Genomic DNA, 23,474 nt, shown 5'->3' with positions numbered 1-23,474 from the left:
GCATGACCTTTGGGGGAGACTTCTTAAGAGAATGTTTAATGATAGAGGCATTCCAACTTGGAGAGCGACCATGGTAGCTTGCTTTAATCCATATGATCCGCAGTTAAATTGTACGTTTGTTAGGTTCATGGCTTTAGGGCTGCAGTAAAAGTGATGCTTGCATCCTTAGCTCAGTGAAGTGCTTACCAAAATAGCTCATCACCCAATTTCCTTGAATTAATTTAATAGTGGCTATCCTTGTCAGTATCTACTAATGATCCAATACTTGCACTTTGGGTAGCTGCACAAGGGGACTATGACGGCTGTTGGGTGTAAAGAGCATCATAAGCGTTTAGCCCGTTTCAATGTTGTCTAAAAAATGTCAGGTGTTGAGAAGAAATCAAAAACCTTTTTAGCTTGACTCAATGTTTTTGTTTAGTAGTTTTAAGAGCAATCTTAGGCAGTTTTATTCTTTAGGGTACCAATGAATGGGCAGTATAGTTAAGCACGTGCACTTTTGGCTTTTAGAGCCTAGGAGGACTGTGGACAGCTAAAAGGTAAATTTGCCATGCACATTCTGCCCTAAATCATTGGAGAGACACTAATGACTAGAAAACCCTTTTATTTTCAATATGTTTACTTTGTAATGGCATTTTAATTGTAGTATCATCTATTCAATGAATATGCAAGATGCATAATTGTTATGGTTTTAATTAACTGAAACAATAAATTAAATTAAATCGACTCAAGGAACTATAACTTGTGATCTAAGGAAACTATAACTTGCGCCCTCGCCAGGCACAGCTGCTATGCGCAGTGGCTGTTGGCTATAGGGCCTGCCGTGAGGCCAGCCCCTGCAGGCAACCCCTATATTAACCAAACCCTGCAAGGCCCCCGGCCGTTTTCAGCCCCGGGACCCCATCCCCCAAGGCCCAGCCTAAACATGATTTGTTTTTTTGAGGAGCGGGGCCGTGCCGCTTCCCTCCCCAGGCCAATCTCGGTCCCAGGTACTCAATCCTCCAGGCCTGGCATAATTATTACTTTTTTGGGGGAGGGGGTACTGCATGCCCCACCTCCCCAGGGCTGATCTTGGCCTCTTGAACCCCATCCCCTGGGGCCTGGCCTTATTACTCTTTTTAAGGGGGGGGACTGTGTGGCGCCCCTCTCAAGGGCCGATCTCAGCCCCGGTGACCACATCTCAGGGGGCCCGGCCATGTGACCTGGGACCCCCCCAGGGCACGCCAGTCACTATGCTGTGGACTGTGGAAGGAGCCTGAAGGCCCCCACAGTCTCATCTGGCTCCCCACCTCCTGTGGGAGCCAGCATTGCTGTCACAGAGAGGAAGCTGCTAAAGCAGCTCCCTCTCTGTGAGAGTAATGTTTCCTCTGTCTCCCTGCCTCTATCTCAGCGGGCAGGGAGACAGAGGAAACCTCTGCTCGCAGCAAGGGAGAGCTGTTTGACTACTCCCTCACATCCAGCAGAGTGTTTGCTGAGACTTGGCAGAAGCTTTCAAAGTCGTCACTAAACCACAACAAATAGCTATGTCCTGGGGCTGGGCACCCTGGGACATAGCCGGAGCCGACCCTGAGGGAAGGCAGTCCCCGTGGCCAACAGTGCCTTCACAAGGGGGGCTGCGTGGCCCCGCGCCAACAAAAAGAGCCCTGTGGAGGAGGTGGTCACTTTGGCTACAGGGGTCCAAAACGCATCCCCTTTCTATCTGTTAGTACTGTTTGTCCCAAGGAGGTGGTGGTCATTGGGGCAGCAGAGGGGCCGCATGGCGTCCCCGCACAGATTTAGATTGAAGGCCTATGGAGGTGGCTGTCCCCAGGGCTGTAGATGACTGGGCACCACCCTCTTACAATTCACGAAAGCCCTGGGGAGTTGGTGGTCCCCAGGCTCCTTGGGCTGGCCCCCTGCATTAAAATGAACAATGCCCCCCGGACATATTATTTATTTTTTTCAACAATTCCGCAGATCCGCCGAGCCCTTTGGGACCCCAGCACCAGAGCTAAGCAGTCAGGGTGTCCGTACCCTGAGCCGTTTTATTGATTCTTAATTTTTTTCTGGGACTCGGCTTCAACATGGATGCCAACACTTCTTTGTTGAAGTGCTGACAGCAAATCAGATCTCGACATGAGATTGGGAGGGGTAGCGAATCCTTCATGTCCCTTTATAAACAAATTTGTATTTTCTTTAATTTCTCAAAAACTACTGAACTGATTTACACCAAATAACAAAACGGCCTCTTTCTGGACCAAGAGCTACCTTTCTGCCAAATTTGGTGCAATTCCATCCAGTGGTTTGGCCACTATCGCTGTTCAAAGTCCCTATGAAAAAATGAATGGAGAAAACGTGTTTTGGGACACCCTCTTTTTCTCATCCCCCGCTTGACGGATCACCCCAAAACCTTCCAGACACAGCTGAAGTGAGCAAAAAACTTTGTTGGAAAATTTCGTCAACTGGCACCAAAGTTATTTGCAAAACAAAAAACACTTTTTCTATAGAAACTAGGTTCTAACTATAACTATTTAGTGGCATCGACACTAGCTAAAAGATATATATATTTACTAAAATAACAAAGGTTACAAGGACTTTATAGTTAGGTTCAGATTTTACACACACAAAACCATAGAAATTCAGCAGTTATAGTTAAGTAACTAAATCTCGCGCCCTAAGGTAACTATACTCACTCCCCCATCATGCACAGTTTTCTTAATAATAATTTCACTGCAAGTGTTGCAGTGATAATATTAATGATGCCATAGAAGATGTCATGATTAATGTAGTAAGTGGGGTAACTAGCACTGCATAGCGAGGGCACAAGTTATAGTTACCTTAGGGCACAAGTTATAGTTATGTGAGATAACTATAACTGCTGAATTTCTGTGGTTTGTGTGTGTGTAAAATCTGAACCTAACTATAATGTCCCTGTAACCTTTGGTTTTCTAGTGAATTTCTAAGATTTTTCTTAATTCTATTTCCTAACTATAATGTCCTGTAACCTTCGCTTTTCTGTGAATTTCTATGTTTTTTTAATGCAATCTCCTAACTGTAACATCCCTGTAACCTTTGTGTTTTTTCAGTAAACTTCTAGGTTTTTTTAAACTTGCAGTAATACATAATTACCACACTTAAATCCAATTACTTCCGCACATGGCCGAAGGCCAACCCCCTGCATGCAACCAACCACACGCTGCGCACAGCCATTGGCAGCCAGGCCCTGTGTCCAACGCCAAAAGGCAGCCAACACAACACCGCACGCGACCTTTAGCTGTGTGCAGCTGGGGTTAGCCACACTTTTATTTTTAAAGAGAGGAAGGCCATGCAACCCCCATCCCTGACCTTTGCTAGGTCCTCCCTAGACACCCCATCCACTAAGGCACTAATTAAAATTAAGGGAAGAGGATCACATGGCCTCCATCCCTGGGCCAAATTCAGCCCTGGGGTCCCCATTACCTGGGGCACTGTGCATTTTTTAGGGGAGGAGTAAGGGGTCCCCTCCTCTAGCTGCTTTTGACCCCAGAAACCCCAGCCCCCGGGGCCCAGCAAAATATTTGGGGGAGATGGAGCAAGTGGTCTCACTCCCTTGGCTGCTTTTAACCTTAATGAACCCATTCCCTAGGACCTAGTTGGATATACAAAGGGAGATGAGGGGTGCGAGATCTGCCTCCTGAGGCCGTTTTCAGCCCCAGGGACCCCATACCCTAGGGCACAGACAAATATGCGAAGGGGCAGGGGGGCCACACAGCCCCCCCCCCCAGGCTGATTTCGGCTCTGCGGACCCCATCCTCTGGGCCTGGCCAACAAAGAGTGGGTGCCGTTGTGCTCACCCAGGGTACCAATCACACTCTTTTTGGAGGCCACGGGGGGAGCCCCAAGGCCTCCATGGCCCCAATCAGCTTCTGGCATCCAGCATGAATTGCTCAGGCCCACAGGGAGCAGCTAATAATGCTGCTCCCTGCGGGCGGGAGCAATCTTTCCATCTGCTTCCCTGCCGGTATTACTGCAGTCAGGGAAACAGGTGAAGGTCTGCTTCCAGAAGGCGGGAGCATTTTTCAAGCCCCTGCCTGCTGGGAGCAGACTTGGTGTTTGCTCCTGCTGGACAGGAGATTTGAAACTGCTCCGTTCAAGTGAGAGTAAACAAAGGTTTACCTGCCCGCGCTATTATGGACAGGGTAACCACTATGTCCCGGGGTGTGCATACCCAGGGCATAGCCTGAGGGAATAGGGTCCCTGGGGCCAAAAATGGCTAGGGGGAAGGGCTGTGCAGTCGTCTCCCCTCACCCGGGGGATGGGGTTCACAGCACCAAAATCGCCCCTGGGAGGAAGGCCATGTGCACCCCCTCCACCAGAAAACAAATATTTGTACTGCCCGGGATTGGGCTCAACCAAGGGGTTTTATTCAAAACAAGCGCAGGAGATTGTGCTAGTTTTTTTAAACTTTGCCTTGGATCCTCTGTGCATTTGCAGCAAAAATGTTCTTAAAAATCACTTTTAGCCCCAGGCAGGGTCCTGTGGGACCCCACCACCAGGCTTAGGGGGGTCATGGTATTTCTACCCTGCCCCTTTGTGTCTTTTTTTGTGTTTTTGTTAGGACTCAGAATCAAGTCCTGAGTCCCAAGATGGCTGCCACCACTTCCTGGTTGAAACATTGGCAGCCAAACTGTCGCATCTGCGGACCCTCTGCGTCTCTAAATGTACATAAATATTTTTTCTTTATTTACTCAAAAAACTACTGAACATATTTACACCAAATCAGAAAAAGCACTGTTTCTGGACCAAGATCTAGCTGTCTGCAAAATTTGGTGTAATTCCGTTCAGTGGTTCGGGCTGTAGTAGTGTCTAAAATCCCTATGGGAAATTGCATGGGGAAAATGTGTTTTGGAACCCACTTTTTCTCAGCTCCCGTTTGACGAATCACCCCGAAACTTTCCAGACAGCAGGTGAACTGACAGGCAAACTAGTTTTGAAAAGTTCGTGAAGATTCATCTAATGGCACCAAAGTTATTAGCAAAAGAATAAACGTTTTTCCTATGGAAACCCAGGTCTTAACTTGAACTACCTACTGGCAGCCGCTAGTAGGTTTTATATATGTATATATATGTGATATATATATATATATATGTACACACACACATATATATATATTTTTCTTTTTTTATAATCTGATCCTAGTGTTATGTTAAAGGTTGGACTCTCCTGAAAATGGATTAAGTACTGTGCAATATGTTGGGAGAATGAAGGCAAACACTGTATGTACAATATTTTTTATGGAGATGCAAATTGGCAGAAAATACTTATACAAGAATATGTTGAGATAAAAGACAGTCAAATAGATTGTATGTGTGAGCCCCAATGTAATGTAGATTGAGTGTATTATATACCTGTGTCACTGTTCCATCATCTTGAGATCCTTTCTGACCTGTATTTTCTTTGTTTCTCCTGATTCAGCATTCATTCTCTCTTTTTTGTCTCTTTTCCTACCCTTTCTAACCTCTCTTTCATTCTCTCAACTCTCTCTCTGTATTCCCCCCTCTCTCACACATACACATATTGTCTCTGCCTCTCTCAACCTCTCATGTTTCTCTCATGTGGCCCCCTATTTCTATCTCTCCTTTGTGATGTCTATTACTCATTTGTTCCTTATCTCTGTATCTCACTCTCTTACTCTTGTGCTCTCCTTCTCACTATCTCCATCTTTCTCATTGTCTCCCTTTTATGTCCGTCTCTTCCTCTCTCTCGCTCTTTCTTCTTCTCTCATTCTCCCCTACATTTTTGCTCCTTTCTCTTTCCTTCCCTCTTTTTGTCTCTATCTTGCTTTCTCTATCTCTCGCCTCGTCCCTTTGTCTTTCTCTTTCCCTTTCTCTATGTACCGCTCTTTCACTGCTCTCTCTTCTTCCTCTTTATCTTCCTCCAACTACCTCACGCCTCCCTCTCTTTTTCTCCCTCGTCTGTCCTTCTCCTTCTGCCTGCACTTTCTTTTTCCCTCCCGGACTCTCATTTTCATTATACATATTTCTCTCTCAATTTCCCTCTCTTTCTTTTTCCCTCCTCTCCTCCATGTTCCCCTTAATATTATTGCTGCAGATGTTAAACCTCTTTGTGGCTGTCATCATGGACAACTTTGAGTACCTAACCCGTGATTCGTCAATCCTGGGGCCACACCACCTGGATGAGTATGTGCGGGTCTGGGCAGAGTATGACCCTGCGGCCTGGTAAGAATTAAATACCTATTTAAGCAAATGTTTTGTTCACATACACTAGGTTAGAAAACATTATAGGGGTCATTATGAGCCCGGCGGTGAGTGTTAATGTGGCTGTATGACCACCAACAGGCTGGCGGTACATACCACCATGTTATGAGATTGGCAGGTTAGCTGCAGCCAACCCGCCACTTCTCCACCATACCGCCAAGGCAGTATGAGCCGCCGTGCCGGAGATGTGTATCTCCAGCCCGACGGCTGGCATAGTATCACCGGCGGCATTATGAGCCTGCTTACCCTCATGGTTTTCGTGGCATTAGCAACACCATGAAAACCATGGCGGTAAGCCCTACCGGTGACAGGGAATTCCTTCTCTGTCACCGGTAGGTGGCTCCCCTGCCCTCCCAACACTCACCTGACACCCCCAACCCCACCCCACCCCTCCGATCCTCAAACACACACCCCAACCCCTCCGATCCTCACACAGACACCGCCCAACCCCTCTGATCCTCACACACACACTCCACCTCCTCTGATGCTCACAAACACACCCCACCCCCTCCGATCCTCAGACACACCCCCCACAACCCATACACGCACACACCAGCAGACACGCACCACGCATACACCCAATCACTCACACTGGCATACACACATTCATACACCCACACATGCTCCCACACATTCTTAAAACGATCACACCGTTCTTACACACATACACTCACACACATACAACCACGCAAACAACACAACACACGCAGACGCATTCACACACTCACACATTCAAGCACACACTCAGACACACACACACAACACCCCCGCCCTCCCACCTCCCTCACCTGTCAGAAGCCCGACTTACCTTTGTTGAGGAGTTCTTCCGGCAGGAAACGGGAAGGGTGCTGCTACCGCCAGCAGCACCCCGCCAGCAGAAAACCATCAGGCCATTTGAATTGTCATAATACGGCTGGCGGTGTTCTACTGGCATGGTGGTGCTGGTGGTAGCAGCGCCAGCTTACCACGTCCACCACCATGAACAATGCTGGATTTCTGATCTTATTGTGGCGGAAGTCAGGCAGTGCTCATAATATGGCGGACGTATGGTAGCAGTGGTGGTATTCTGGCAGCCACCACCGCGGCGGTAGGCGGTTTTTACCACCATTGTCAAAATGAGCACCTAGGTGTCTCGCCTCTGTGTTGTTAAACATCAGCTGGTGTATACTTAACCTGTGGTCTGTCCCATTTGTAGGGTTCTTCTTTTCAAGTATCTCTGTGTGTTACACCCCTCACAGAATTCCCTGTGTTGAGCTCCCAGTGTTTCATATCTCTGCCACTCACACATCTCATGATTCCATAATGCAAAGAAGTTAATGTGGGGTTTCCCTGTCTCTCTTGTACTTCACCATTTTCCAATTGCAAGGCTCCGCAGCTTTCATATCGTAAACTGTAGTCATATTAGTGCCCTATATCATCTTTGTAATTGTCAGTGAAGCGTTGCAGGGTCCTCTATTTTGTACATGTCTGGTTCAGGTACGTCAGTGATTCCCTGAAACAGCTCCTCCCATGTAATGCATCTTTGGATCTTATCTGTTTGTGATTGTCAGTGCAGACTTCCTCGTGTAATATGTCGGTGTCCCACACCACTCTGATGCCAAGTTGCGACTTCCTTCATGTTTGTATCTCACAATGATTCATTGATGAGAGTGCCCACCATGTAATCTATTCCTGTCCCTCTTGCACTTCACCAAATCCCCATCACAGAGCACACAGTTTCCCACCATTGCTTCTCCTTATGTGCGTTAGACCTCTCAGCAAGTTCCCGATGCAGATACCCCGTTTGATCTACCTCTTTCTCGCATACATCTCAGTATATTCCCTTGGTAGAAAACATCATACTTTACATTGTGCAGTGCATCACTCCCCTTTGTGACTGCCACATGCCGTGCCCCCAAGTGTTCTATTTCCATCCCTCACACATCTCATTAGTCTTCCAGTTATGAGCCATTTGTGTTCCCTCTTATGCAGTACTTCTATGTGCTGCTCATGCTTCAGAGATTCCCTGAGAAAGAACTCTCTATCCCACACACGCCTCAATAAATCCCCAGTGCAGCCCACATTGCGGTTTATTTATGTCACTCACACTATCACAGTTTCCGTCGAGTCCAATAACTTTTTTCTGTATCTCATGCCCCTCAGCGGTTCCATAATGAAGAGTGCCTCTTCCCACCTACTCTCTGGCTCTTTCTTTAATAGCAAGTTCACAGGGCGTAGGACCCCATGGGGTTACACTGCACCGTCTAGCCTCTTCTTTAATAAACACATGCTATTGCTTGTCTCTGTTACTAACTAATGTTAGTTTTTTCTTCCTCAGGCGAGCCAATGAAAATACTAATAACTGTAATGCCTTCTTCTGTGGGTGTATATGTATCTGTCCTGTTTTACAATGTCTTGTTATGATCTAGGAGGGGATGGGATGGATCTCTGTGGGAGGATATACAAAAAAGTATTTTTCATCGCTGGTCACGGAAGGGGACAATTTGTAAAGTTTCCCTTGAGTGGCTGCTCCCCCCTCCGTTTAGGAAGAAGATGGACTGCTACAGTGAATATTTTGAGTCATGATGTTACTCGCTGTTGGGAATATATGATCATCTAATATGCTATATTTTAAGTGATTATATCCCCTCTCCTTGTGAAGCTAGAGATTGGGTGGTTTGGTCAGCATTTCACCTCTAACCACAGGTTTAAACCCGACAATCTGGGCTGTGATCAGAACATAATCTTTTGGGTGGTGTTTTTGGCACTTTGTGTAATGTGGAGGACTATCCAGTGCACTAAAACCACATTCACAGATACCATAAATGTCCAGACCCCATTTGCAATCTCAGTGAAGTTAGAGGTGGCTGACTAGTGTCTACCTGCCCAAGCCATTCTGGCATTTCAGAGCCACTGACCCATCATACACCAGTGCAGCTCTTCCTTCAAGGAAAATGTTCATGGGTTAAATACAACTTTCTAATAAATTATATGAGAAGAACCTTGCTCCACCAGAGACTCTACACATTATTTCTTCATGAAAACAATCCTAACCTGTTATATTTGACCCAGGGAGATGCAATTCCTCATCATCGAGTGCATAATACTCTGAAAACCTCTCGTGTGAGAAGACATATGGGGCTGTGTTCCTTTTGTGGCACTGAGGTTAAAAAGAAAATGTAAGATTGCAAGTCTTGTACTTGGCACTTAAAACAACTCGACAGTAGTAACTATAGGCATACATAAATACACCCTACTTGCTGGCTTTGACTAAGAAGGATATCTCCTAAATGCACTGAGGTACATTTCATGCTTTAACGACCTCTCTTGGGATTTATATGAGAAAATCCTATGCACTGACTAAACTGATTAAGTTAATACAGAAACTCATCTATTCAAAACTATGTCAAACTTGAACATACTAACCAAAAGCACACTTGTAGTTTCATTCACCCAAAATGATTTCAATTTAGTCTGAAATGTATTTATTCCAAAGAATTTCCTATTCATGCTTGCATTAGTTGACGTGTTTTCACACTATTGGCAGTTCTTTGAAACATGTACTTTTGCTTACAGTCCCACTATAGGCAGCACCACTCGTTCCAAAGTACTATCAATATCGTGAAAGAGTGCATAATAGAGAGAAACGTGTTGAATAGCTCTAGCAAAAACTGTAAGGAGTTCTCAATAATTTTATTTTGCGATTTTCTTGGAATCGTTTCGGGTGAGTGCCTTTACTTGTTTCCTGCGGGCTAATACTACTGCATGACGGCTTGAAAAATAGAGAGGGGGTGAGGTATATCATCATATAAATGGTACCGACACTACACTATCCTACATAGATTAACCATTCAAAATACAAAACTCGTAGAAGACGTTGTGACAGAAACACGGCACATTTATTGATTAGCAAGACCTTTCCATGAGCAATCAATGGATAATGCATTGCTGATTCAAACCGTCTGTCTCTGTGCTAAGAGAAATTATATAGACACCTCCACTGAAGAAAGAGTAAAGCAACAAGCGTGTGTCACACAAACCTTGCAGCTAAATACATCTAAATCATTAAACCACATAATGATTTGAACACAACTCATGCAAGCAGCTTTAGTTCCTTAGGGCCAGATGTAGCAAAGGGTTTTTCCCATTCGGTGTCAATGGGAAAATGTGTTCGTACATATGGCCCTTAGTGTCTCCGGATTTCTAATCAGTCGCGGCTCTTTCGTTAGGACAGAGAAGTGTTGCTCCCCCCCCCCCCCGCCAGTAGCTATAAACCTTTTACTACAAAACGATAATAAAGTACATTTATTATCGTTTTGTAGTAAAACAGGTCGGGCATTGGGGATGACAGCACTGAGGGGGAGTGCTCAGCACTCCCCCTCATTGCACATGTATTTTAGGCCAGCCGTCTCTGGCCGCCCAAACACACATGCGCCGTATGCTCTCTCCAGCCCAGCACTGTGTTGCTGGCCCGTAGAGAGCAGGCACAGGCTCCAAGCAAGGGCGCTCCCAGCCAATCCTAACGCTGCTCTGTGCAGCGTCAGGATTTGCCGTAGGGCAGGCTGGGATCCTGTGCCTGCAGCAGAGGAACAGCGCGGTGGTGGCGGCAGTGGCGACTATCCAAGTAAGTGTTTTTTTTAAATAATCTCCACCTCCCCCGTCCCTGTCCTCGCTCGCTGCCCCTAAAAAGTACCACGAGCCACTCCTGTTCCTAATAACTGGAACAAATATAAATTTTTTCAAATATACATCAACCAATGTTGGAGAAACTGATCTGATCCTTTTTTTAAAAAATATTCACTGCCATGCGATCATACTTGGGTTCCTAATTTTAAGAATGTTTCCAACAGTTCAGGACATTTGTATACAAATAATTTCAAAACCACTACAATCTATCTCAACTGTATAATTGATTAATTGAACAGGCTGGCCATAACTTAATACAATATACAATCTTCCAGGATTAAGCAATCTTTTTCTTCTCTTCTTAACTGGCTGAGGATTGCTACAACTGTTAAAGCTGATTTTAAAAATCATGGTTAATATATTTTTTTATACCTCAGATACCAATGCTTTTGTCTAAAGAGTTTTGGGACTTCTAGTGAAGTACATTATTGTACCCTGTAAGCTTTATTGAGGACCAGGATTCTTTATGACCTGTTTAGTTATCTGTTTTGGAGAAACTGACTTGCCAGTCTTTTCCAGACTGGACTCACAAATAAGAATGTTAGCAGTTTTATTATTTTAGAACTCAAGAGCTCTTAATTGAATCTGATAGAGACTTCTAGTTGTAGATTCCTTACCTTCGAATTTTCCCTAGGCGTCAATCTGGATCCAGAGATTTTTCTCGATCAGTACCCCTGCATGCCGTTAGATGGCATCAGTCAGCTCTGCATCTGTCGTTGTGCGTGCCGGGCATGACGTCGCGGATCCTATATATGTGCCATCCTGGTGCAATGAAGTCAGTTCTTTTCTTTCTGTGCCAGCCATCACTGATCCAAAGAAGATCTACCCCTCAGTCACTTTTTGACTGGGCTATTTTCAACATTTTGTCAAAGATTTTTGAGTGTCTACACTTCTGGTGCATCGAGGATGCTGTCACATAAGACGAGGTTTAAGCCCTATGGCTCTTGTCACTGGGCAATGTCCGTGACGGATCCGCACCTCTTGTGCTTGTGGAGTTTGGAGCGAGACCATGACCTGAAGTCATGCTCTGAGTGTTGGACTATGAGTCCTAAAGCTTTGAGGGAGTGGCCCCTAAAGCTCCTTGCAGCCTGATGCTTGGCTCCACGTCGCTCCTAATCTCTGTCGAGAGAAAGGTCCCAAGAACGGTTGCAGAGTGCTCATTCTTAATCACCCCACTCCAAGACCTCAGGATGGTCAGGTAGGAGACACAAGAAGAAGTTGAAGAGAAAACACATTCTTCGACTTCAACCCATCTATTGGCCGATGAGATGAGAGAAAGGGAACTTCGTCGCTCAAGGCCTCTGTCCTCGGAGCCTGCGTCAGGGTCGGCTCAGCACCTCCCTGAATTTCCAGGAGCCGGAGTGACCCCTGCTCAACTTAGAGACTTTTATGAGGCCATGCGCCTCATCTTTGGGCAGTCTGACTCCACTGGAGCATCTTCAGGCCCCGCGGGGTGAGAAGGGGCCCCCTTGGATTCTGCGTCAGTGGCCACCGCCTCAGCTCCAGGTGGTACCCAGGGATCCGCTTCCGGATCCGACCCAGCGTCGTCATACCACCTCAACCTTCCTTGATGCTGGTTCTGACATCAACGCTCCTGACGCTTCCCCTGGGTGGCGTCAGCCCCATCCTTATTACTAACTCCGACACGGAACCTAATTGGCATCGCATGACGCCTCTACCGACTTCGGCAGGGTCCATGCCCCCTATGTCAGATCCTGACTCTAATTCTTAAGTGTTGGGGTATGGTGAGGGATGGGAGGGGTCGATGGACCCTTCAGAATCCCAGCTGCAAGACCCTATGGACTGGTAGATGGACCTGGGTGAGGCCAGTGATCTAGACACTTCTTCTGACACTGGCATGCTTTGGTGCTGCGAAGAGCGGCCAAGGTCCTCAACCTTAAGCTATTTTTGTTGGCAGTCAGGACTAACCTTCTATCAGAGGTGCTTCTGCCTGGAACTTCTTCCTCTGAACCGCCTTTGCCCTTCGATGAAGCCCTTACAGATGTCCTGCTGGGTACCTGGTCCAAACCCAGCACAGGTGCTCCTGTGAACAGGACAATAGCCTGCTACCATAGACCTATGCCAAATGACCCACCGTTCCTGATGCAACACCCTACCCCTGAGAGCTTGGTTACCCAAGCTTCTATGTACCAGGGCGCATTCCCTTCCACACCCCTGGATAGGAAACCGAGGAGGCTGCAGTAACTTGGGAAGAAAATGTTATTTTCCTCCAGCCTGTCATTACGGTCCATGAACACCACATCCCTTTTTGGTTGTTATACCCATACTCTGTGGGACACGGTTGCACAAGTGCTGCCATAGATTCCGTAGGAGGCCCGGGCTATTCTCTCCCAAGCTGTTGCTGATGGGAGAGACGTAGCGAAGTTCATAATCAGATGTGGGCTAGACGCAACCAACACAACCGACTCACTGGGCAGAGCAGTTGCATCAGCGGTGGCCTTGAGGCGCCAAACCTGGTTGAGGACATCTGGCTTTTCGGGGGATGTCCCATTTATCCTTTTGGACATGACCTTTGATGGTGCTCATCTCTTCGGAGAGAAAGCAGACTCAGCGCACATGCGCTTGAAGGACTCTCATACTAGGGCTAGGCCACGGTGGGCCACAAGCACTTTCATTTCACTGTGCTCCACTTTGGCCTTACCAGTGCTCCTTGGGTGTTTACAGCTCAATTGCTAAGCTCAGGGGTTTCCGTCGCTCAGGGGAATCTCTCTGACGTGGTCCAGCTCTCGGAGGGAACTGCGCAAGATCTGCAGTCCGGCTAATGAACCGTGATTAGGTCAGAGACAAAACCCTCTCCCTTCACCAACCAGCTCTGACAGTAGGTACAGATGTGTCACTTCTGGGCTGGGGCAGCCATCTGGGAGAGGTGGAGAATAGAGGTGTCTGGTCTCCGGCGGAGTCTGGACTCCACATTGGTGCTGGGGCAATCAGACTGGCATTGAAAACATTTATTCCCTCTCTCAAATTGAAAGTAGTGCAGGTGTTCACAGACAACACCACCGCCATGTGGTACTGCAACAAGCAGGGTGGGGTGGGGTTGTGGCCCCTTTGTCAGGAGGCTCTGTGCCTCTGGACATGGCTGGAACATCAGGGCATCTCCCTGGTGGTTCAGAACCTGGCAGTCTCTCTTACCGCCAGAGCAGACAATCTCACCCGACAATGCCTGGTCGATCACGAATGTCGTCTCCACCCGGAGGTGATGCAAGGTCTGTTTCAGCAGTGAGGAGAGCCTTGGTTAGGTCTGTTTGCCTCCGCAGAGAACGTGCAATGTCAGTAGTATTGCACGTTGGAGATTCCAAGACAGCACTCGCTCGGTGACGCTTTCCATCACGAGTGGTTCTCAGGCCTCCTGTATGCCTCTCTGCCCATACCACTTCTGCCCAGAGTTCGCAAGAAGATCAAGAAGGACCAGGCCCAAGTAATCCTTGTGGCTGGGCACGAAGAGTCTGGTATCCCAAGCTGTTGAGCAAGGCCATGGATCCTCCAATCAGACTGCTCCTTAAGGAGGATCTTCTGTCACAGCAGCAGGGAAGGGTTTTCCACCCGAACCTGTCCAGTCTTCACCTTTTTGCGTGGAGATTGAGCTGCAGCTGTTGACAGCTTTTGACCTTCTGCCCAAGCCTGTAACGTTATCTTGGCAGCCAGGCCTCACTCCACTAAAACAATATACACATGTTGTTGGAGCAAATTTGTGGGATGGTGTTCAGACAAGACCCACTCTCTGCCCCCCGTCCAAGGTCCTCTTGTTCATACTTTCTTTGACCCAGCAGGGCTGTTCTTTGGGCACCCTCAAAGCTTATCTATCTGCTGTCTCTGCATTTTTTAGATTACCCGATCAACCCTCTTTGTTTAAGTCCCCCATTGTTAGCATGCTCCTTAAGGGTCTTACCCACGTTTCCTTCACCCCCTTTGATCATGCCCTAATGGGATTTGAATTTGGCTCTTAACTTCCTGATGTGTGCTTCTTTTGAGCCGCTACATCATTTTCCTCTCAGGCTTCTGATGTTAAAAACAGCCTAACTTGTGGCCATTAGCTCTGCCCCCGGGTGAGTGAACTGCAGGCATTATCATCCAAGCTGCTTTTTCTTTTCATCTATCCTGACAAAGTGGTGCTTTGCACTAGGGCTTCTTTTCTCCCGAAGGTGGTTACAGCCTTCCATGTAGGCCAATCCATCACCTTGCCTACTTTTTACAGCCCCCACATCCATTAAGGAAGAGTAAAGACTCCACCGCATGGACCCAAAAGGAGCATTGGTGTTCTATCTTGATCATACCAAAGAGCTCTGGGTAAATGATCAACTCTTTATTGATTATGTGGGTGCGAAGAAAGGTCGGGCAGTGCAGCAGGGAACCATCTCCAGATGAGACATTCTCTGCAATAAAATGTGCTGTGCATTTGCTAAAAAGCAACCCTCAGAGGTTTTGCGTGCTTATTCTACAAGAGTGACAGCTGTAACCACTGCGTTTGCACAGAGTTCTAGTCCTGGACATCTCTCAGGCAGCAACGTGGGCATCCTTGCACACGTTCACCAAACACTACTGCCTAGACAGTCAGTTCCGGGTACTTTGCCTGTTCAGACCTACAGGACTTCCTAGTATGATCTTGGTTTGCAGACCCACCTCTGGGGATAGTATTGCTTGAATATCTATTCTGAAGCACAGAATATGCAACTAGAAGTCTCTATCAGACGAACAAGTTAATTACCTTCGGAAACGCTTTATGTGGCAGAGACATATTCTATTTGTATATTCCTTACTGACCCGCCCATCCTCCCCACTCTGCAAACTGATTTCTAGGGACAGGGACTTCCCTTTCAGGGCCCTAGTTTTGATGCACCAGTTGTCAGTGTTCTTCATGGCTCTGCGCTTCTGGCGGTGAAAGTTGTGAAAAGAAACTGATGTCGGCACATCGGGGTGGAGCCTCCATAGGACCCGCAATGTCATGTCTGGCGTACGCAACGCTGACAATGGACGTGGAGCTGACCGACCCCACTTAACGTGCGCAGGGGTACCGCTCAAGAAAAATCTGCAGATCCAGACTGACACCTGGGTAAAATTCTAAGGTAAGGTATCTGCAACTAGAATATGTCGCTACCAAATAAGGCGTAACCGAAGGTAAGTAATTTGTCCTTCAATTGTAAGGACTAAACAAAAACCCTGGTTTATAGAGGTTCTCTCTGAATCCAAAACCCAGAGTTTTTCCTGTTTCAAATATTTCACTGAGCCTTCAAGTGCTTAAACTTGGTTCCAGACTCCTTAAGTCTGAAGTTCCACTTTAATTGTAGTAGGTCTCAAACATACTTTTTTAAAGAACCTTGCCTACCAGTGACTCACATTTGACAAAGGGTTTTCAGTCCGGCTAGACGTTTAGGTGAGCATCTTTCCTCTCCTACCCTTGATGCTACGTTCTCTTGCACTATAACATTCTCTATCTTTGAGGAGCTCTCCAGTTTTAGGTAGATAATTTCAAGGACGTTTTGGATCTTTCAAATTATCTGCTATGTTTGGATGTTATTTCCCCAGCAAGAAGGTAGTAAAGCCACCACCTGGGTTACTCTTCACGTAGTCTGTAAGAGCAAAAGATGTCAACTCAAGAGCTGATGCCAGTTTCATTCAAGCAATATATAAGAACACTACTGCCTAAACTGAATTTTGACTGCATTTTACTCCACCCCTGTACCCCTTCTAAAACTTGCGCTCGTTGTGCGAAGAAAAAGTTAGTGACATATTTAATTTCTATTACACCTATCATTAGAGCACTCGGTTAGCAAGCATTTCCATCACAGAAATCAAGGTGCAGCCCTTTAAAATATGAAGGAAAGGTAAAAAATACTGACTTATATACCAGTAGGTAGTTATAGTTAGGACCATGTTTCCATAGAAAAAGCGTTTTTTGTCTTGCCTAAGATTTTGGCGTTGTTTGACGAAACTTTACTAAATTTTCCAAAAAAGTGTTCCAGTGATTCTTGTTGCACATGGAATGTTTCAGGGTGATCCGTCAATCAGAGGCCAAAAAAAAGGGGGGTCAAAAGCATATTGTTTCCCATGTTAATTCCCATAGGAGTTATAAACACGAGTACAGCATAATCCCCTGGCCGGAATTACACCAAATTTGGCAGAAAACTAGATTTTGTTCTGCAAATTGTGCTTTTTGTTATTTGGTGTACATTCATTCAGTAGTTTTCGAGATATTAAAGGGAAAATAAATTTGTATATCTAGGACTACGGATCTTGTGCTACCGCTTCGGGATTATTGCAGCAAATTCGCAAACATGCATGCCATGAGGAATGCTGTGATTAGCTGGCCGCAACCTGAGTAGAAAGTTGTGACTGCCATTTTAGGTAAAAGGACGCAGTACCCAAGCTGAAAATTCAAATCAGAAGTGCTATGAGGGGTCAGGCTAGAGGTGCCCTGACCCCATGGATGGAATATAGGGGTCTTTGAGGGACCCCTGATGTGGATAATATGTCAAAAACAGGATTTCTTTAACATTCACAATATTCGCGAATTCGTTGAGACCCTATATATATACATATATATATATATATATACATACATAAAATAAAATATATATTATTAATTGGGGCAAATACATACAAAAGTAAGATGTTACTTGGAATAATAGAGAGTTTATTCCAACAGATCTGTCTCATTAGTCCCATGAGTAGAATTATTAGTGCCCATGTTAAGGCTGGATAAAAAAAAAAGTCTTAAAATGCTTGTAATCCTTCCAGGTAACCAAAACCAAAATATACAATATCCATTCTGTGCCTTATCAGAGAAAATAAATTATTGCAGTGTATCTCCAAGGAATAAAGCATTTTACTTTGATACTAAATGATCCAAGAGCTGGGCTAATTGATTAGTATGATTAAAAGGCAGCAGTAAATATGAGAAATTATGATAGTCTTACAATGTATGTCTACATTATCTAAACGTAAAACTTGTTCTAAGGAACCATTAGTCAGTATTGTATTATTGACAAGGTATAAGGTATCCAGTATCACTGGAGCGCATTCTCCAGATCGTATAACTACGAGTATAATCCCCCCCTTTACTATGTCTGTAAACGTTAGGAAATTGTCTGGTACTAGGATACCCTCAACCTCAGGAAAGACCTTGAAATTATCATTGTTGACATTGCATGCTTGCCGTTAATAGGCAAGAGAGTGATAAGCTCTTAGTAGACCGCCTAAAAATCTTAACATGTCCATCTTTGCAAGTATGACCTAAGAACAGCATTTAGAATTCATGCTAAAATCTGGACAATACAAATCAGGCTGTTAAACAAACCTGTGTAGCATAAAGAGTCTGGACCTATAGGCAATCATTTTCTAACTCGACAGATGCTTGGTAGAATGTACCTTCAATGCAATGCGGTCATGAAAAGCTAAATCATCCTTTGCTCGATCACCATATGACTTATCCCACAAGGATAGGGATGGTGCAACAGCAATACGTTTGAGAGGATTCCCACTGATAGGGAGAGCTGTAGTGCAAAGCATTTATCTACATGTTCTCTTGGCAATACACTTTGAATTTGCTCACAGTGGCTGAAATAGGGAGGCTCCCATTAATGTAGTTTCTGTTAGTTGCCGCAGTAGTTTCTTGAAAGCTGCTGTAATTGTCATTGCCTAGCATTCATTTCTGACTGTCAGGGATCACATAACAACTCTATAATGAAGAAGTGTACGTTTCTGAAATTGCAAGAACAGTTCTTAATTATGTCCGTATCTTCTTTCCATCAAAAACTGCTGTGTCCATCCTCACTATGGGGGTGATTCTTACTTTGGCGGGCGGCGGACCCCCGCCAGAACACCGCTGCGCGGTCAGAAAACCGCCGTGGTGATTCTGGCTTTCCCACTGGGCTGGCGGGCGACCGCCAGAAGGCCGCCCGCCAGCCCAGCGGGAAAGCACCTTCAACGAGGAAGCCGGCTCCGCATGGAGCCGGCGGAGTTGAAGGCGTGCGACGGGTGCAGTAGCACCCGTCGCGATTTTCAGTGTCTGCTTGGCAGACACTGAAAATCTTTGTGGGGCCCTGTTAGGGGACCCCTGTTTACCGCCAGCCTCTTCCTGGCGGTGAAAACCGCCAGGAACAGGCTGGCGGTAAGGGGGTCGGAATCCCCATGGCGGGGAGGATCCCCTGTACCGCCGCGGTCAGAATTGTCCTGGATGCACCGCCAGCCTGTTGGCGGTGCATCCGCGGTCCCCTACCCTGGCGGTCTCGGACCGCCAGGGTAGGAATGACCGCCTATGTTTTTGTGTATAAGGTCTTAAACATACTGCAGATAGGACACATATAATTGCCTGGGTGCAATATATTCAGAAATTCGTTGTGCTTAAGTTCCAATTTTAATTCCACAGTACTTTTTTTACATCAGGAGGACTATGGATTTTCAATACAACATGATGACAAAATACAAGTGCAAAAAAGTGCTTCATAAATATAGAACAGATGGAAAAGTATCCGTAGTATCATATGATTTTGCATACCGTTCTGTACATCGTGGATAATTATATGTTTTCTTACAAATATTATTGTATTACATTTTAATGTATTTAAAAAGTATGTCTTTCAACTAAAAGCAAAAGAAACACACCATAATAACAACATTTATAGTCAGCATTTTCCTAGGAAAGGTTACAAAGGTTACATGTAGAGACCCCTACTATGTACCAATAAGAACATTCTCATTCAAAGACAAGATTGCATTTTTTTATAGCTGTTGTCAGATGCATGTTTCATACATTCAATACAAGTGCTACTATGATTATTAAAATTAGTACTCAACAGAAATAGGTTTATGGAATTCTCTGTTTATTTGGTTGAATAAGGACGCTGCATATAAAAGCATCCCTGACAAATTTACAACCAAAATGTTCAAGTCTGCACAGCCCTTCTCGCTGCATAATTGTCTTAGAGCTGATGTTCATTGATAGTCATAAACATTACAATTTGCACTCCCTCGCCCACAAAGGATCTCAAAACATTTTTGATTATATATACAAACATATATAATAAATATATAAATGGTAAAACTGGAAGCAAAACAACTGCAGGGCATCTCAGGCCAATTTACCAAATTCCGAAAGTTTTCAGCTGTATTTCTTAAAATATAACAAGGAAATACTGCAAATTTAAAACAAAAACAGAAAACCTATTTGTAGGATATTCCATCCTTCTTCCTCTAAATGACGTTGAAAACATGACTGAAGCAAAGTGAAAATGCAGCCAGATGGCAGCTGAGTGCAGAATTGAAAATAAGGGCTGTTCCTTTAAGAATCCAGAAATCCTGCGAACCTCATCATGCTTTGTATTAGCTGTTGCTGAATGATATCAGTTCTTTTTGTGGTTTGTGTTAAGGGAATCTCAGGACATTTCTGGGGATTTTAACCTTTATTTTTCTCAAAAAAATATTTTTCAGATATTCCAGCTCTAAGTATTCTTTGTCAACATCCTCTCAGAGAAACTGGACATTGAGGACCACAGTCTACAACAGAATGTACTCTTCTTCTGAGTCTCAACACAGGGATCATCATCTAGCCTTTGTGATCCAACCAGAAGGTCCCCTACAGAGTCCTTTGCAACCTTTGAGTCTGCCTTAAAAATCCTAAAACAGTGATTGATCCAAAGTCATCTGTTACCCTGATGAATTATTCATTTCCTCCAGTTGAGCCTCTAAAAGATCCCTCTTCACCAAAATCAGGTCCAACAGATGTCCCACCATTCTCTGTGTGAGAGGAAAAGGATACGAATCTCTCTCATTTGTTTTTCAATGTTTCACATACCGATACAGACACAGATTCTGTATCCTATGCACCAACATCACCTCCTAGTTTGCCCTACAGCATCTCGTCTTTCAACAGTGTCTCCACCTTTCAATAGGCTTTGCTCAGTGGTACAAACAATCCGTGAATTTTAGTTGAATCCACTCAAACACAAGTTTCAGTAATATTGGATACATTGCAACTCAGTGTATTCTCAGCTTTTGCAACTCTTAGTGTTGGTGTTTGTGAATATTGCTGATGTAAAGTCCTTCTTCTTAATGGAACAGTCTCCAGCATCTTCCAATGTGGCTCCCAGGCTGTTGACAAAATAAAGACCTCCACAAGAAGGCCCTGATGTCCTTGGAGCTGAACCTAATTCTGGTTCTATAACAGCTTCTGCAGTTAGATAATGCAACACCTCTGTGCCAGAAACAATGATGCCTTGAGACAGAAAGAATAACAAGTGTGATGCTCTGGGGGAGAAAAATGTGTAGTGCACCAGACAGACACTGTAATCAACCAGTGTGACACAGCTCCTAGGTCATTCTGACAGAGCATTATGAGAGTCTTTCAAAATATTTTCTGACTGTCTTCCAAAAGAGAGAAAGGAGAATTTCAGAGAAATTCTCCATAAGGGCCTGTTAATCTCTAATCAGGTCCGAAGTACTTCTCTGGATTCAGCAGACATAGCATTAATTATAGTCTGTATGCTGTATAGATCACTGTGGCTGTGCTTGACATCTATGAACGATCATGTCAAGCAAAACATTTAAAATTTGCATTTTTCAGGCTGTGGGCCTTTTTTTATGGTTGGCAGGTGGCCCACCAACCCGCCATTGCGGTGGAGGTGATTACGTCCACCACACTTGGTGGTGAACACCCACCATATTTGGAGATGTGTACTTGCCTGGCTGAGATCTCTGTGCCTTCGAAGGAGCTGCCATGGACCCTCCATGGGGATGATTCAATGAAAATTGCTCCTCCAAGCCCTTCTACGAATAAGGTGCAAAAAAGGAAGCATGTGGAACTTGCTCAGCTGATCTTTACCTCAGAAGTGGCTTTATCCATCTTCTCCAAGGATAAGGTCATGCTTTCATCAGAGAAGGCATTGAAAAAATGCTATAAACAACAGGCGCTGCCAATGGTGTGAAAATCCAACTTCTCCTACACCCTGTCAGAAGTCCAGCATAAATTATTGTCAACTAATATCCTTACATTGTTGATAAAGAAGCAACCATTGTGAACGGTCATCCCATTTATGACCATATCTTCCTTAGAGCAATGGACCATCATTGTAGTGCAAGAAGATCTTGTCTATGGCAACACCATTAAGAGCCAGAACCTTGTCAGTGATGACACTGTCAACCACCAGTGTTGACAATGTAACCACCGGTAGCCAGATCATCATTGACAGGGTTGTCTACCCTGCCGATGGTAAATCCAACAGCAGACTTGCCAACATTGACTTAACAATGGCCGTGGCAACCAACCATTGATGACAGTACCGTCAATGGTCCTGTTGACAATCTCAATGTCAACAACTGAATTTCCATTTGTATCAGCATTGGAAGCATATCCAGTCTATTCTTGTTGTGTTGTGGAGTTTCTGCTAAATTGCAAGCACACATCTTGGACTTGGAGCTAAAAGCTGATGTCACTGATCAAAAACAAGCCTCAGTTTTGGCTATGCTCCAGAGCACAAGGAGGAGGCTTAGGAAGAGGAAGAAGATGCAAAGTTTCTCATTTGAAGGTCACCCAGGAGGCTATGAGCCTTCTTACGAGTCTAAGTGCTACTATAACGAACCTCCTACAATGCAAGTACTAGTTGTCTCCATGTCTATATTGAAAAAGATGATACAAACTTTCCAAAATGATATTCCTTAACTGCATTATGTTCACGCTCTGCCTGCCAATCCACAAGGACCACTACACCACCAGCTCTGCCATGTCTACTGACGCTGTCCCACCACCTCTGTTGCACTCACAATTGCCTACTTTGCCACCTGCACTATGTCCCTCAATATTGACCTTGGTTTTGAGACATTAGAACACTTATTCCTGATTCTGGCAGGGTATTTATCATTTAGTTGTTGCAGTTTGGAATCCTCTCCGTAATGCACATTTTTGTCTTTCATGTCAGTAAATGTCAATTGATATGTGCTGCTTATGTAACAGCTGTACCAATGCTGTATACTGAGTATTATAAAATAATACATTTTTGGAAAACATACACTGAACTCAGCTCCACGTCTCATATCTCCAGCACCTATGGACATGGAAGAAGATGAAGAGGGGATTGAAGCCATGGAAGAAAGGCAGGAGGAGGATGGCTGTCAAGACAATGAGGCATGGAGGAGCTGCATTCTTCCCAAAGAACGCAACAAGACCCCTCCATAACCAGACTATCCAACCCGATTACATAATTCAGTTCCATGTTCTACTAAAACAAGCATCCAAGAAGCTTGTTCTCGCAATGTCATCAGTGAAGCAGCAGTACTTTTCATAAAACACTAAATGCCTCCCTACACTGGAGCATATCTTGAAAGAGAGATTTAAACTTATGTCAACACCAGCCTCAGTACAACACTGTTACAGCACCTCAAACAGCAGTACTGAGCAGCTGTTTCAATACCAGCATGTTTAACTGGTCTCCCCAGGCCGTATTCTATTATTACAGCAACATCTCAGAGGTGGTCAGAAATCCCCAGTACTCAAGATCCAAATATAGAGGGGAGATGTATTGATAACCTAGGCCTCAGAGCCAGAATCAATGCAGCAACACCAAT

General features: G+C 45.1%; 1 protein-coding gene across 12 annotated transcripts in view; it reads left to right on the top strand.

Moving 5' to 3' along the window:
* CACNA1A (calcium voltage-gated channel subunit alpha1 A) overlaps positions 1-23,474 on the top strand; it is a 1,156,221-nt gene that overhangs the window by 890,897 nt on the left and 241,850 nt on the right. For all 12 annotated transcript variants that reach the window (XM_069230415.1, XM_069230416.1, XM_069230412.1 and 9 more), the window contains one exon: positions 6,067-6,194. In XM_069230415.1, the coding sequence (XP_069086516.1) occupies positions 6,067-6,194 (128 nt within the window). The remainder of the gene's footprint in view (positions 1-6,066; positions 6,195-23,474) is intronic.

The sequence above is a fragment of the Pleurodeles waltl genome, chromosome 4_2 (assembly GCF_031143425.1).
Source record: "Pleurodeles waltl isolate 20211129_DDA chromosome 4_2, aPleWal1.hap1.20221129, whole genome shotgun sequence".
NCBI classification, from domain to species: domain Eukaryota; kingdom Metazoa; phylum Chordata; class Amphibia; order Caudata; family Salamandridae; genus Pleurodeles; species Pleurodeles waltl.
Note: the sequence above shows the minus strand (reverse complement) of the source record. Positions and strands in the feature narration are given on the sequence as shown.